This window comes from Hyperolius riggenbachi, chromosome 9 (genome assembly GCF_040937935.1).
Source record: "Hyperolius riggenbachi isolate aHypRig1 chromosome 9, aHypRig1.pri, whole genome shotgun sequence".
NCBI classification, from domain to species: Eukaryota; Metazoa; Chordata; class Amphibia; order Anura; family Hyperoliidae; genus Hyperolius; species Hyperolius riggenbachi.
Window position 1 is genome coordinate 6571837 of NC_090654.1, and position 16365 is coordinate 6588201.

The 16365-nt window shown below is 44.4% G+C and overlaps 1 protein-coding gene across 18 annotated transcripts in view; it reads right to left on the bottom strand.

Annotated features, from left to right (window-relative positions):
* Positions 1–16365, bottom strand: part of IQSEC1 (IQ motif and Sec7 domain ArfGEF 1) — a 1051066-nt gene that overhangs the window by 12214 nt on the left and 1022487 nt on the right. For 13 of the 18 annotated variants that reach the window (XM_068251851.1, XM_068251849.1, XM_068251847.1 and 10 more), the window contains 3 exons: positions 15841–15940; positions 8386–8559; positions 6683–6859 (listed from right to left, as the gene is read on the bottom strand). In XM_068251851.1, coding sequence (XP_068107952.1) covers positions 6683–6859; positions 8386–8559; positions 15841–15940 — 451 coding nt within the window. Of the gene's footprint in view, positions 1–6462; positions 6505–6682; positions 6860–8385; positions 8560–15840; positions 15941–16365 lie in introns of all 18 variants that reach the window. The other 5 variants (XM_068251848.1, XM_068251850.1, XM_068251864.1 and 2 more) reach the window with 2 other exon arrangements.

A 16365-nucleotide genomic window follows, 5' to 3' on the forward strand; every position in this document is an offset into this window, starting at 1 on the left:
TACTAAGGAATTACAGACACAGGCACAGGCAGAGCTGTCTGCAGGAACAATCAGCCTGTCACTAGTATTCAGTGCATGAGAGCTGCAGGGGACAGAAGGTAAACGCACAAATGATCTTTTGAGATTCAAAAGGAATGCTGTATACAGCCTGCTGGTGTATGGATGTATTTTCTATGTGTGGACATACTGTACATCAACCTACTTCCTGTTTTGGTGGCCATTTTGTTTGTTTATAAACAAACTTTTAAAAACTGTTTTTGCCTACTTTTAATGCGGCGAGGAGCGGCGAAATTGTGACAGAGGAATAGGAGATGTCCCCTAACACACTGGTATGTTTACTTTTGTGCGATTTTAACAATACAGAGTCTCTTTAATCTGTGCCAAATTTGACCAAACACCCCCCCCCCCCTCCCCATGCCGCCTCACCAGCCCTTCTACAGTGCTGCCTAACCCTAACTCTAACCAGATAAAAATCATGGCCTGATGTCAACATATGTGTCCTCACTAGAACTAGACTGCCTAAGAAAATATACACTATTACCTACTACTTGTCGCTGTATCATTTTATAAATAGTGTCAGTCTTAGTGTACCTTCAAGCAGGACAATATATGATTACTAGTGTAAGTACATAATATTTTATGTTGCACAGTTACCGTGTGATATGTCAGGTGAGGAGGGTCAGTGGCCACTGTGAAAGCTTCTCCATAACTTTATCTTCAGAATAGAAGGAGTATAAGACTGAGTTGTCCACTGAATTTCTCACAATGAAAAATACAGCAGAGAATTTTTTGATGAGGGAGCTTTTCCCTCGTAAGGTCCTCTACTGTTGGGGTTGAGAAGGGGGCTGGAGAGAACTGTGACTACCAGTAACCCCACGTTATACATATTGCTATGAAGGTAGAACGTGAATGCAGAATGTAATGACGTAATGGTGGCATTCTATACATTTGGTGGAAGGAAACCAAGGTGGAAACTGATATGGAGAGTGGGTTCTTCAACCAATCAGAAGGTGTTTCCAGGATTCTGATCTGGCTAGCTGAATATAAACCGATAACAGAGGGGCAGGTGAGTTTCTGTTTCCAGATAGGTAGAAATAGCTCTGCTGGCTGGGGAAGGAGCAATCAGAACGTTGGTCTGTGGATGTGATGCTGCTCTGGGGCCCGTTCAGGCATGGGCACAAGATAGGGTGACAGGAGAGAGCGCACTCCATGTCAAGCAAATGAGACTGGACTGGCCGGTTGTGGAGTAATCTCCCCTCAAGTTGGCTGAATAACTCTTATGGGTGTGTCAGGAGGTGCACTTTGTCTCAATAGCTGGGGACCAGGCATGCGGCAAGTCTCCTCCTTCCTCCTGACCGCAAGGAGGGGATTACCCAGAGGAATGAGGAGACTTGCTGCATGCCTCGTCCCCAGCTAGTGGAACAAAGCTTCTGCTGGCACACCCATAAGGGTTATCCAGCCAACACTAAAGGTGACATTACTCCACAACCGGCCGTTCCAATGAACGCCTTCAGGACCTCTCAAGAGCTGCTCCAACACTATGGAACTCCCTACCTCCCCTCATTAGGACACCCCCCTCTTTCAACATCTTCAAGAAGGCCCTGAAAACTCACCTTTTCACTCTGGCCTACCACCCCTCACAAGTGCTCTAAACCCACAACGGAACTCTGGTCCCCTACCTCTCGTGTCCCAACCTCTCCCTCTAGATTGTAAGCCTTCGGCAGGGTCCTCCTCCTTATGTCTCCTACCTGCTTACGCACCTCCATTACCGTACACCCCTCTTATGGATCTGAGTGAACTCGACTTGCCTAATCTCCATGCTCCCCTCCAGTGACTAAGCATTACCTTGTACTCATACTGTGCTGTGTGATCTGATCTGCATGTATTCCTGTATTGTCTTATTGCTGTATGTCACCCCTAAATGTTATCTGTAACCTTGACTAATGTCCAGAGCTGCGTAATATGTTGGCGCTTAATAAATACAAGAAATAAATAAAATACATTTCCTTGACTTTGAATGCACTCTCTCCTGCCTCCTTATCTGTTTCCAGATGTTCCTCCAAAAATATAAAAAATATCTGGTCTTCTTGCCAAACCCATCTTTTTTTCACCGTTTCACCTTCCAAGACACAAAGTCCCGGCTCTGTGATGTAAAGAACCCTTAGTAATTCATTCAGTGAAGAGTAAAACAGGTTACGTCGTGTTCTAGAACAGGTGGGCAAACTTTTTTGCAATCGGGCTGCATTCCTCTTGAATGCAGCCCGGAGCGGGCTGCATTCAAGAGGAATGCAGCCTGATTGGACTTGTGTGGCCATGGACTCTGGTCTTGTGTGGCCATGGAGTGATTGGGTTTAATTCACCCAATCGCTCATTCCAGTGGCAATCTCCATAGCGATGGCAGCGTCCTGTGATGCACTGGTATGTAATGACGGCAGGTCACATGACGCCGCCACTGCCATGGAGATTGCCGCTGTACCGAGCGATTTGGCAACGTTACTTCTTGTATGTGCTCTGCCAGTATACTTTAATAAATGGCGGGAGAGAGAAGGAGAGGATGGGATGGGAATGAGGCTCCCTATCGGTGGGCCTCCTTAATAGCGTCCGAGGGCCAAATCCAGCCCGTGGGCCATAGTTTTCCCAGGCTGGTTCTAAAATGTTGAAAGAGGTCTTTATGACCACAATAAGCACTGGCCTGGTCAGGGATGTCTGTTGCAACAATTTTGCTTTCTGCAAACCAACACAATCGGCTGTCCTGAGTTTGGGGAACCTGTCTGCTCAATACCATTTCTTGTCATTAAAGTGCATTGAAAAAAATGCAATATTTTGGTCAGAATTCCAATTTCTTTTATGCTATCGAAAACCTAAAATTCCGTGGACGAAAAAAAGAAATACACCACAAAGAAAACCACAATAAAAATCTCTCACCTTTCACCTTCCACAAAGTTTATAGAATATAGTGCCATAAATGGTAAAGCAATCGAGAGTTACTGTGCGAAAGCAAATGAATGCTGGCACAGTGGGAAAGGACTCATAGTCTTATGCCTCCTACATGTTCCGAGAAATGTTTTCAAAAACGTAACAAAACCAAGATACGAACAGTATCTCTCTTTAGGCCTACACTCCTCTACACGAATAGCCAAGTATTTTAATCAAATGTGGAACATTCCATGTGGATTATGGCTACCTCAACACGTACACAATGAGTGTATGGCTGGACACAGTGGAAGAAGCAATGATGAGTATTATATGGAGGGAACAATGATGTAATGGATGGCTGATATGAGTGCAACAATGCTAATGTAGAGTCCAGATGTTTAAACTAGAATTGGCAACAGAGTATTTTTGTGTATAACTAATAAAACAAGGCGTATAAGGTCGGAGCACTTTGTAAGAGCTCACAAAACCACTACGATTAGGATCACCAGTGCCTCTAGAGGATTCCTGAACTCTAGGAGGTCCAGGCTCAGGGGGACCAGAAATGATGGTCTAGTGGGTTGCTGCTATGACTGAGTGGCAGAGTAAATTGGATGACTGATGGAACCTCACGAAGAATGAAAAGATTATTGGGTTAAAACATAAGGGTCAGGTAAAATACTAGAAAGCATGGGTGAGGGAAGGGAAAAGGCTTCATATCCATCGGTCTTCCCATATTCCAAAGCAGCAATTCCCAAACCTTCCATCGAGTACCACCAGCATCAAACTCCACTCCAGCTTCTGTGACACAACCAAAGATGAAACAAGAAGTGGACTTCTTTCAAAGTAAAAAGGCCAGGAGAGAATTATGGATGCCACCACTGATGACCTCATGCCAAAATACACAAGGTCTTTGCTTGTCATGTGGATCCGCTGGATCTAACCCTGTCTGAATCCCTCACCTGGAACTGGAGGAAATGTGTTTATATCTCTTGAAGGCACTCAATAATGGGTTAACTTTTCCAACTCTTGGATTTAGCAGGACATAACAAGCTTCATAAATCAATCAGATTAATACCATCCCCTTAAATACTCTGCTTGATCCACCCTCAGTGGAGATGGGTAATCAGATGTTAAAAATTTCGACCTGCATGCTGATTTAATGGGAGTTGTATGCAGCCCAATATAAGATGCCTCTTGGACTGAGATTCTGGCCTTAACTCCAGAAGATATGCAGAGCCAGGAGAACAGTCTCTCCGTATGGCATTATACATAGATTTTTTTTTTTACTATGTATACCCATGTTTCTCTCTGCTGCAGTTTTTAATCAGGGATATATTCATTAATCAAATGTGTTGCTTTTTGGACAGACTATCTTGTGTTTTGACTATTAGCTAGATGGATGTCTGTTGAATTATGTTCAGTCTCTCCTAATACAGAGGCAACCCGATAAGTTGTGAGATCAGCAAAGACCCCCAAACGTTGGGCCGTACTTCGGCACCGCTAACCTGACAGCCGCCTATTTACCTGCACACACCCAGACACTTACAATCCTGGAGCAGGGCACACAGCTAACTACAGCACTTTATATGAAAGTGTCTGTTCCCACCTGAAATGAAGGTGCCATCAGGATTAATCCAACCCACCAATCTCTGATAGCCCTCATCATGGATTCATCCAACCAGGAATGGCTGAGCACAGACTGGGGACCCTCCTACCCCCAACATGCTAAACCCTCAAGACGCAAGTACAGATGGATCAAGCACAATGTTCAAGGGCTGATATTATTCCCAGCGTGATTGCGTGGACAGCAACCCTCTAGAAGATCTACATCCCTCCAGAATAGTACTTCCACAATATTCAGCCAATTAGAATGCTTTAGGCTGAAGATGTTAATGTGATTGGAGAACTGTCCCCCATGTACTTTCTTGCTGGGTCACCTAAACCATACTGGCTCCAAATCCAAAGAAAAGGAAGTCATCCCATTATTAAATTTGTAAGACTATTGGGAGTGTTTTTGTGTCAGTGAGCGACTCAGACAAAGTAACCGTGGTAGGATCCACATTTTCGTAGAGGTCAATAATACCGGCCTAAATAATTCTCTCCAAGGAAAGTATAGTGATTTTTACTTCTCATTTGTGTATAATTCACAAAGTTCAGAGGTAACTATCGGTAAATGAAAATTATTTTTTTTTTAATTTGAAAAATAAAATAAAAAAACCTCTTATTATTATTATTATAAATAATAATAAAAATAGATCATATAAACAATATTCTAGACTTATTTAAGGGTGGCCATACACCATAGAAACGTACCAAATCTATGTACTATAAAGCATGGTACACACTTTCAATTTTGATTGGCCAGTTTTAACACCTCCATGTAGTTGGAGAGCCAACAGATATTTTTAATACTGTACTATGAACAGAATGTGTAGGGAAGCTCTTATACTACATGACAGAAGTAAAATTAGTCAGTGATCTGCCAATCAAAATTGGGTGCATGTACCAGAACTAACCATAATAAAAATTTTCAATTTGTTGGCCCTAACAACTGAACTAGATTATTATTTCACTTTGCCAGCTTTATTTTTCTGTGCCTATAAAATACAGTTCCACAGCATTCCCAGAAGAAACTGGAAGCTAGGATGGCAAAAACTGAACCAAAAATGTTTTTTTTTTTACAGAAAAATTATTGTGGAAAAAATATGTTTGGTAATTTTAGGAAAATGGAATTTCCCAGTAAGACCCTCGACTTTCCCTGGAAATGCGCAGTTTGCAGTGCTGGTGGTACAACAGGGTGGGTCTGGGAACAGCTGCTAATGGGTCTAACTACAGAATCCCCTCAGACAGTCTACACAGTCCATATCAACCAATCAGGCACCAGTTCCTCCTCCCCATTCAGTCGGTAAGAGCGCAAGAAACAATCTGATTGGTAGTTAAGTGTAATGCAGATAATTACATCGGAAATAATTGCTCGCTGTTTGTTACAACAAAATAAAGACAAAAGCACGGATGGTCAACAAGATGTTAATAATTGCATCCAAATTTAATGTAACTGTTATGCGGCTTGGAATTGGCCACTTCCTGTTGATCTTCATTGGTCCAATTCCAAGCTGTATTTCATTAACATACAAGACAAAATGATTAGCCTCCCATTGACCATCTTTAGCTATAACCACTACCTGAGCTTTCTAGTTTCCAGTCACCTTTTATTGCTGTTGGCAGAACTTCCTCCCTGACTCCTCGGGGGCGGGTCTTCCTACTCAGAACAAGCTGGGCTATTGTGATGGGAGTAAACCTGCGTCATTAGCAGTAGAAGATAAAGGTCTGCAGAGTCTGCCGCTGTGTTTCCTGCAATGTGGAAGACGCCAAGGCCCTGGGCCTATATCTAGTACTGCGTGTTGGAGCAGCTGCAAATTTAGATGGGCTTCACTCCATTTCATTCATCGAATGTAATGCACGGGTACACGGAAGCAGAGGATACACATGAAGCGCTTGTTACATGGACCCGGGTCTGTCTGCTTCTAATACTACAATTCCACTTACGCTTTCCACTCTCTGGACTCCGTTATAAGTATACATAGTAATCTACCATGGTTCAGTTTTCAAAATAAATAGACAACAGAAAAAAAAGGCGAATGAACCAAATAAATTGTCTCATTTCAGGGTTACGGCTGCATACATCACAAATTATGGTATATTTACATTGAATATACATATTTGTGTATATTAAGCTCATAACCAGAGATATCGGGAAGGTTCTTACCTGCTTCGGAGAGGTCCCTGAGGGAGCTGCTGAGGGCGCTGCGTTTCAGGCCCTCGCCGGTGGCGTAGCTGTCATCCAGACATGTCCGGTTCAGGGTGCCGTTACCAGACTCCTTCTTCAGGCTGGAGCACTGGGACATGCTCGGGCGCACCACCCCCTTCTGCTTCTCCAGCTCGGCTGAAGCAAGACACCAGATGTTAGCCGTGTTACCGACACCGGCAAACAGAACATTATAGCAAATAAAGCGATAATTCATCACCTGGGCATTTACATGTTCATAGAACACCAACAACATAAGCTGCTCCCCACAATACTTACAGAAAACCAAAATGTTATCTCATTAGAGTTTAAGTGAAGCCCACCAGACTCACAAAACTCTTCAGTAACGTTGCGTTTATTGTATTATTACATCTTCTTATTCTTCTGGTTTGAGCTAACAGACTGCACCTCCATGAGCAATTCCTGGCATGCGTTTCACAACTAGAGGTCGCTTCCTCGGAGGCAGCAAAAATGGACATACGATCAGATCCAAGTGAACAATGGTCCAAGAAATCTGAATGGAGACTTCACCACAGGATCGAGGGAGATGTATCCTGAAAGAATTGAGGATAGTGGTTGCCCAGGCTAACCACCTTTCGGCACCAGCAGTCTAGGAACTGCACTTGGTAGCGGGACATTCTCACAGCTGCACCAGATATCGAGGTGAACCACTGACGCCTCAAGGAATTAAGGAAATTTATTTGGCTTCAATGAGGAATACAGGTGCATAAATCATTAGCAATCTTCGTTACATCAGCAAAGCACAAATATGAATATCATCTTGGCGTAACATTGCAATCATAAGTCAGTCCTATTAACTGACTTAGATTTGGCCGTTAGGAAACTAATCTAGGCTACATGAAGAAAAGAAGAAAGCTACATTAAGATGGATAGAAAGTCAGCTAGCCCCCAGAAGACCAGAGTATCCTGTTATATATAGAAAAACCCCCAGTCCACCAAGGTTTACACTGTGAACTCACAATGTGGACGTGGGCGAGATGTCCATCACATTATGAGCTCCCTATTGGCTATCAGGAACATGTGATGTGCTGAGGGCCCACTGCACAAGCCCCAGAACCCAGAACCATAATTGGAGGGCTTCTGGAATTCCAAGACAAGTATGTTTACTTTTCAGACATATGAAAACAACCATGTTTACCGTAGCATCAGAGCAGTGTTTGAGAGCATTGCAGACTTCTTGGACCATTGGACACTTGGATCTGATGGGATGTGCATTTTTATCTGGATGTCTAAAGTATGAGTGCTACTCATAGCAACCAGTCCTGCTTTCTTCTAGATCTATTGAGTTTTGAGAAGCATTTACAAAGCCACACAACATAAAAGAATACAAGAAAATGATATAAAACTATAATAAAGCCACATTCAGCCACATTCTGCTCATCTTGGGAAGGTCTTATGACGAAACACATCGTTTGTAACTCGTTCGCATTTCTTGTTTTTATGTTTATGGGACTGCCTTGTCTATAGAACGTCAGAATCTGGATAACCGCTAATATCCATTCATACAATCCTTATCCTTTCAATCTTTTGTTGAGTATTATAAACACAGGATAGTTCGGGAGGCGCACTATAATACTTGGTATGTAGTCAACGCGTCTGGGAAGAGGAAGTTATTTTCTGGAGTAGATCCGTTGGGTATATACCTTTGTACTTACACTCTATTCTGTACTTTTCCATTTCTTGAACTTCTGCGATGGACTCTCTCAGGTCGTCCGTGAACTTTTTGCGATCTTGAGGATTCGGTGCGTTGAAGTTTATTAGGACTTTAATGTCGGCTCCCGGGATTGCCGATGTGAGGCGGATGCCGTTCGGATAGTCTGAAAGGAATAAAACAACCATCGTTAAATGGGTGTGGGGGCTGCCATTAACATCGCTTGGGGGCATACATGATATTTTGGTCTCCCAAATTCTTTATCCTGTAGGCATGGCCAATCAAAAACTAAAAATTCTGTCTCACATGCAAATCATATGCAGCTTGGAACTGGACCAATCAAAAGTACTTCCTGTTGATTTGGATAGGTGCAGGTTCAAGCTGCATCAAATCTGCATGTAAACCAGAACTATGTGCGTCCCACTGACCATCTGTAGTCTCCGGGGGAGTCTAGGTTTTGGTGGAGTTAGCAGTGTTCTTGTACTTGCATTGGCCGGTGATTTCTCCTGCTGAACAAGGCTGTCAATACACATTGAGCTGAGTGCTGGACACACTACAGGAAATGCACACGCCAAGTTAAATACCCATTATTAACGCCAGGTGCATAGACCCACAGAGAACCATCATTCATCCAGAGGAGAGCAAATACTACCGGCCAAAGCAACTATTTCATCATCTGCAACATCTGTAAAACAGACACAGCTTACGCTCGATATCCCAGGGATGAGATGATGCTGCAGCTTCAGAAAATGAACACAGAGACAAAGAGATTCCAAATAGTGAAGCAGGTAAAGTGTTGTTGTAGAGAGATTGAGATTAAAGGGAACAGAGCTGCATTTATTGCCCCCAGGGCATCTCAATAGCACATCCCATTAATAAAAATAACTTCCATTTTATCTCTTCTTTTTATCTCTTCTGTAAATACTGCTGGAAAGGTAGATCGTCGGCCCGTAGTGTTGCAGTGCACGATACTCCGCAACACTGAGGTTAGGCAGATATCAGCAGTGTGTGGAGGGAACAGATTCTTCTCTGATCAAATTCCGATCAGAGAGGGATGTATCTTTTTGAGCTGTCAGGTGGCCTTCTGCTAAAGTATGCCGACCTTAACATACATTAGAAGATTATAGGCAGATTCGACCGAGAGACAAATTTATCTCTAATTGAATCTGATAAGAGATACATTTGTCTGTAATCAAATCTGCCCATACACTACAGGCCGATTCCCGTCCGATTTCAGCATGAAATCATCAGGGAATCGGCTGAGCCGCTGCGTCCGCCTCGCCGCTGCAATGTATGAATGTATGCAGTGTGTATTGCATTTTTACATTACCTGTCCGGTGTCAGCCTCCACACGGTGACCGTCCATCTCGCCGGGTAACAGCCACATACACGGTAGCGGCACATAGCGTCTGACGTCAGACGGAAACCGCATGGAGGCCGACACCGGACAGGTAATGTATAAATGCACACACACTGCATACATTTATACATTGCAGCGCCAGTGGCGGGGGTTTCTTCGTCTTGTCGCTCGTTTGCAATTCAGCCGCCATACCGCCACGCACCTGACCAACCAACTTCAGCCTGAAATTTCCCAGAATGCGCGATTGACCGTGCGGCCAATTTCTGTCCCAAAATTGGTTGCTTTGTCAGTCGGGCATGCACTTGGCAGCACCAATTTTCATCCAATTCGATTATAATAATTGAATTGGATGGTCGATTCGCTGGTTGGTCGGCAAATGTATGGCCCCCTTAAGACTAGATAATCTAATAGAGAACTAGGCAATACAATCAGGCACAAAGCTGTACAAGGCAGACACTCTGTGAAACTTTGAAAATGAACTATTCTGGCTGCTTATTCCAGGAGGACAGTACCGTATTATTCAGACTATAAGACGCTCCTGACCATAAGATGCGCCCAGGTGTAGAGGACAAAACTCAGTGGGGAAAAAAAAATACTAAGTCTGGTGCATCCCTGGTGAAGGGACACCTTGTGGATTATGCCCGCCTTTGTACTTCATACCCCCTTGTACCTCTTGTGTCTCCCATGTGTTTGCCTCTGTCCTCCTTGTGTCTTCCTGTGTACCCCATGTATCCGCCTCTGTCCTTGTGTCCTCCTCTATGCCCCTTTGTCCCCCTGTGTTCTCCGTCTGTCCCCCTGTGTCCTCCTCTGCATGGGCACAATACAGGGAGTCCCTGACATTGCAGTGGGTTGGAGGTTGGTATTGGCAGGCGTTCACAAGTCAGGAACTCCCTGCATTTTGACACAGTGACTTTTTTCCCCACTTTTGGGGGTGAAAAAGTGAGTCTTATAGTCCAAAAAAATACAGTAGTTACATATACTGTACAAGCCTCTTTAATTATTTTAAACCCCTTCCTACCCTTGACAATACTATCCTAATAAGTGAGCAGAATGGGGAACAGATGATGATATCAGATGAAAAGGGCGCTGGAGCCCTTATGGAAAAGCCGGCACCGTCATAGGCGCCTATAATAAAAGCCGTGATTGGGTGCATGTCGGCGGACGCTGTGGGGCGCCTGCGGGTACCAAAATTTACAGTCTTTGCCTCAAATCGTGGCCTATATAATGCGGCAAAGAAGTTAAATTTGAGCACCCGGAGGTGCCCGATTACCAGAAAGCAGAGTAAATTTTGGCACCCAGAGGCGCCCAATAGAATCGCGGGCACTGGAGGTTTGTAGGACTGCAAATAGCGGCATTGCATAGCCCACCTCTGGGTACTGAAATTTAACCTGCTTGCCAGTAATCCGGCGCCTTGCCAGTAATCAGGCACACATTTAACTTCTTTGCCGCATATTGTGGCTTTGCAGTAGAGGGGGGTCAAGGTTTAGGAAGAGGGGTAAGGTACGTCTTAGTTACCCACAGAGGGGGGAGGGGTTTTAGGGTTAGGCACCAGTTGGGGGGGGTCTTAGGGTTAGGCACCGCCATGGGGGGGGGGTCTTAGGGTTAGGCAACACCAGGGGGGTCTTAGGGTTAAGCACCACCAGGGGGGGTCTTAGGGTTAGGCAGCCCCGGGCGAGGGGTCTCAGGGTTAGGCACCACCAGAGGGGGAGGGGTCTTAGGGTTAGGCACCAGCAGGAGGATCTTAGGGTTAGGCACCACCATGGGGGGGGGGTCTTAGCATTAGGCAGCCCCAGGGGGGTCTTGGGGTTAGGCAACCCCGGGGGAGGGGTCTCAGGGTTAGGCACCACCGGGGGGTTAGGGTTAGGCAACCCCCGGGTGGAGGGGTCTTAGGGTTAGGCACCACCAGAGAGTTCTGTGCAAGAGTAGGGTTAGGTTTAGCCATAGTAAAATATCAGTAAAAATTACTGATATTTAACTAGCGGAATCCAGCAGTAGAATATCGCTAATATTAGCATCATTCTACTAGCGGCAATCCCCTGCACCCTTTTTTCCAGACGCCTTTATTTCCTGTATGCGATTCAGCCCCCCAGAAGGCCCCGACTATCGCCGAAACATCACTCGCGAGTTTATTGCCTCTTTTAGCGCTCTTTAGACGGCGCCGGCTGCTTAACTGACATCATTTGTAGCTGGTGGTTTCCCTGAATGAGGAGATCGAGGATCTTCATCTCCTCCTCTCTGTTCCCCGCTCTCCTCACTGATTACTGCTGACAGTTGCCGGGGAGAAGCCGGCAACAGGAATAAATGTGTCTTGTGTAATTCATGAAGCCGCTGGCAGCTCATCACATCTGTTTTTATTCTCTGTGAAGGTGAAGCAGCGACTGCTTATTATTGCCTTTCTTCCTCGAGACTCGCTGCCGCGTACAGCGCTGTGCCAGATCCTCCATACATTGTGTGATGCCCCCCAATCTGGCAGGAATGCCCCAGAGGCAGCAGATGTCGCCGCCGTGTCATCCTGAGTCCCAGAAGAGAAATGTGTGAATTGGGGGAAACATGAAGTATTCTCGTGAGCAATCTGTCAGCTGATGCAGAGCTCTGTGCGGCGTCAGACCGGGAGCCTCCCGTATGCTAAACAGAATGTGCCTTATCTACGCTATATCACAAAGACAGGCCTCACATACGCTAGCTGCTTTCTTAAAGAGAATCTGTACTCTAAAATTCTTGCAATAAAAAGCATACCATTCTATTCATTATGTTCTCCTGTGCCCCTCTGTGCTGTTTCTGCCACTCCCTGCTGCAATCCTGGCTTGTAATTGCCAGTTTTAGGCAGTGTTTACAAACAAAAGACATGGCTGCTAACCAGAGTGTGATAGGCTGAGAGAAGCTCAGTCTGTGACTCATACAGAGCCTGCAGGGGGCGTGAAGAGGGTGCGTATAACTTCTCCCTATCACAGCAGAGCAGCACATCCCTGCCCGAGCCAACAAAGCTGACAAAGGAAAGAAGATTATATAACAGACATAATACAGCCACTGTGCAACTAGAAAAGTCTGCAGTAAGACTGACCACATTAGAACAGGTATAGGAACTTATAGGATAGAAGAAATAAGGCTGAACATTTTGTTACAGAGTCTCTTTAAGGCTGGCACACACATCCAATTTTGATTAGCCAATTTTACCTCTTCCAAGTAATAGGAGAGTTTTCCTACACAATCTATGCAGTGGTATAGAAGAGAGGCGCAAGCAGAATAAAAATGGTATAAAAGGTTTAAAATGAAGAAGGCAGTAGTGGACTTACCCCTTCAAAGCAGACACAAAATGCTGTTGATTTTTTTCAACAAAAACTGGTTCATACTCCAGACAGGTGCAACGCATTTCACGGGTATATCCCACTTCTTCGGGCTATAAAAGGGCAGCATATGGCTCATGCAGGTCTGTTACCAAGCTTAGTGCCTCTGTGACACGTTGCCCCTATCTGGAGTGTGTAAATAAACCTATTTTTGTTGAAAAAATCAACAGCATTTTGTGTCTGCTTTGAAGAGTAAGTCTACCACTGCCTTCTTCATTTTAAACCATTTATACCATTTTTATTCTTCTGGCACCTCTGTACCGCTGCATAGCTGAGTCCACCCCAGGTGGAGGGGATTTGGCCCCTTTCTTCCGATCTACAGAGAGCGACTTCTTTCTCCTGAGTGGGGACAGGTCTAATCTCCTCACCTGCCTATACAGTGATTACCTGGATGGTAACCCTGGTTTGTGAGCATTAAATTATACTTACCTTATCACACCCACTCTTCCAGTACATACTACACTATACTGGGCACTTTTTATATCCTTAGTAGTAAATAGAGGCGCCCCACTAGGATATGCACAAAATCCTCTTCCTTTCGCTCCTTATAGCAACAACCTTTGCAGCCGTATTAGGGGTAGGACCCTCTCTCCTCCACAGAAACACTGATATATTCGATCACAGCGCCAGGGATTACGTTGTAAACCGGAACTCCAATCCACCTCCAGAGGCCCCTCTGAGATCGTTTCCCACCCTGTGGTACTCAGCAACATGTGCGATCAGGAATGCGTAGCCCGCTCTCGTCCCGACTAGTTTCGGCCTCTCGCCGTCATCAGGGGATCTCCCCTGATGACGGCGAGAGGCCGAAACTAGTCGGGACGAGAGCGGGCTACGCATTCCTGATCGCACATGTTGCTGAGTACCACAGGGTGGGAAGCGATCTAACCGTAGAGGGTCCTAATTGGCATAGGACCCTCATGATGTGAGTGTTTTATACTGTATTTTATTTTCTACTTCCAAATAAATCTTGCCTGATACTTATCCACTGAGAGCACCTTCTCCTTTTTTGTTTACTGGGTTGCTGAGAATACACCAAACAGCACCCAAAATATAGGAGGGGCCTCTGGAGGTGGATTGGAGTTCCGGTTTACAACGTAATCCCTGGCGCTGTGATCGAATATATCACTTTTTATATCCTATCCCGATTGTTATCGCCCGAAACAGAGATTTACATGTGCAGTTCTGCAGGGAACTCTTAATGTGAGGATAATACTGGGAAACACCATAGCCTGGAGACACATACTTGGCTTAGGGCAGCTGTCTCATGCAACACGCTCTGAACAGAGAGGAACCGCGTTCCCTGCCCTCGCTGGAAGACAGGGCTGATTTGTAGAGATCTGAGATCAGGCCAGAACAATGATACACGTCTCTAGGACAGTTTCCCTCCCGCCTTATTTGATGATTGTCGGCTCTTCCAACAATAAGAAGCAACATGGAGAACAGATTAGTGAGGCTGCCGGTGACACATGACATGTCCTGCAGAAATGGATCTCCTCCATCATTGTCAGGACATCCAACAAACGGGCATCATCAGCTCTACAAAGAGAAATGAACCCCTGAGATCTCATTGTCCTCCTTCAGTCCAGGAGGGTTTATCTCACCGGCAGCAAGTCCTGGGGCTCGTCTTTTGGGAAATAGTGATATGAACTCAACCTAAATTAGTTTTGTAAAGGCTTCCGACTTGTTAATGTTACAGATTAAACCGTAAACTGATATTATCGCGGTATCCCGTCCTCGCGGCCAGAAATAGCGGACTTCTCCACCCAACCTGTCGTTACGCACCCAACACAGCATGATGGGAACTGGAATGATTCAGCTTCTGAAGACACTTGAAAATGAGTCATCAATCATGAGATAATCAATGTATTCTATCTGATTCCAGGAGAATTCAAACAGAAACATGTTTTCAATTTGATCAGATGATCAATGTGTAAATAAAATAGGTTTGCCAGAAATCACACGTTGCAAGGGATTATGGGTAAGAAGGTTGGGTACAACTGTGACAAAGGGTTTTCAGAACACTTTCTTAAAGTGAACCTCCAGACTAAAAATCTACTCAGCAGCACTGAAAAGGCTTGGTGTCTCTTTAACAGCTTCACAATATCAGAACTTTGTTTTTCTTACCCAAGCCTCATTTTTAGCTGCACAGAAGCTAAGCTCCGCCCCATCAAAGAAAACTGCCCGGGCATTTTCCCCTAATGCTGTGCAAAGCATGATGGGATTTCTGATGTTGTTTTTCTCGTTGCCTAGCAGCTGGGAGGAGTGATCAGCACACAGGACAGTTGGTACTGTGTCTCATGCGCCCTGTCACCTCCTTTCAACCAAAAAGATGGCTGCCTCCATGAAACCACAAACATTTGCCTGTTCTTTTAAAACAGGGTGGGTGATAGAGTATATTACTTATCTATTTTAATTAACATAACTAATGTAAATTAATGACATTATGTTTGTTTAGGTTGAAGTTCCTCTTTAATGTCTTTTGTGAAAGAGGTGCTCGGAAGGCGTTCCTATGCAAGTGTTATGGCGGAAAAAACGCTGTATGGAATGTCCCCCAGACTGGAACAGTGAGGACAAACACTGATGTGAATGCTATCATGAAAATTCTACTATCTTTACCCTGCGTTGTCCTCACAACGAGACTGATGGGGAACTGCCAGCATTTGATACTAGAGGAGACCAGGCCTTGGTTTAAGATGGCCTTGGAGAAACATTCTCAAACCAGGAGAATTACGCCAACACTTACACTGATTCTCAAACAGAAGCACTTGCATCCCGTAGAGCGAGAAGGACTGTCTGAAGCTGTATGTTACGGAGTTCTTCTTCTTCTGGAATATTTTTGTTACCTAAAATTGAAAAAAATATAACAATTTAGAACTTCTAACATGGACAAAATGTATTTTCCAAAGTTAAATTCAGTCATAGCCACAACTTCAGTATAAGTATAGAGAAATCCATCCAGTGCGTGCTCGCTTCTGTATGGAATGTGTAGAATATTGTGACTGACTCATACCGAAACTCAGACCCAATAGCAAAAACCTCAGTCTGAACTAACCCCAACGGTAAAAGGTTAAACAACCACAATAAAACAAAATGCAGCCATGCGCAAAAGAATTTTTAAAATTTATTTTCAATTCAAGAATTGCAATCAATTTTTCTGATTGATTGCAACATTTAAAAAAAAATCTTACCACACCTGTGTTCAATTTTCCCCAATAAAAAAAAAAAAAAAAGATTAACAGCTTTTAACAATTTCTTGGGTCTATACATT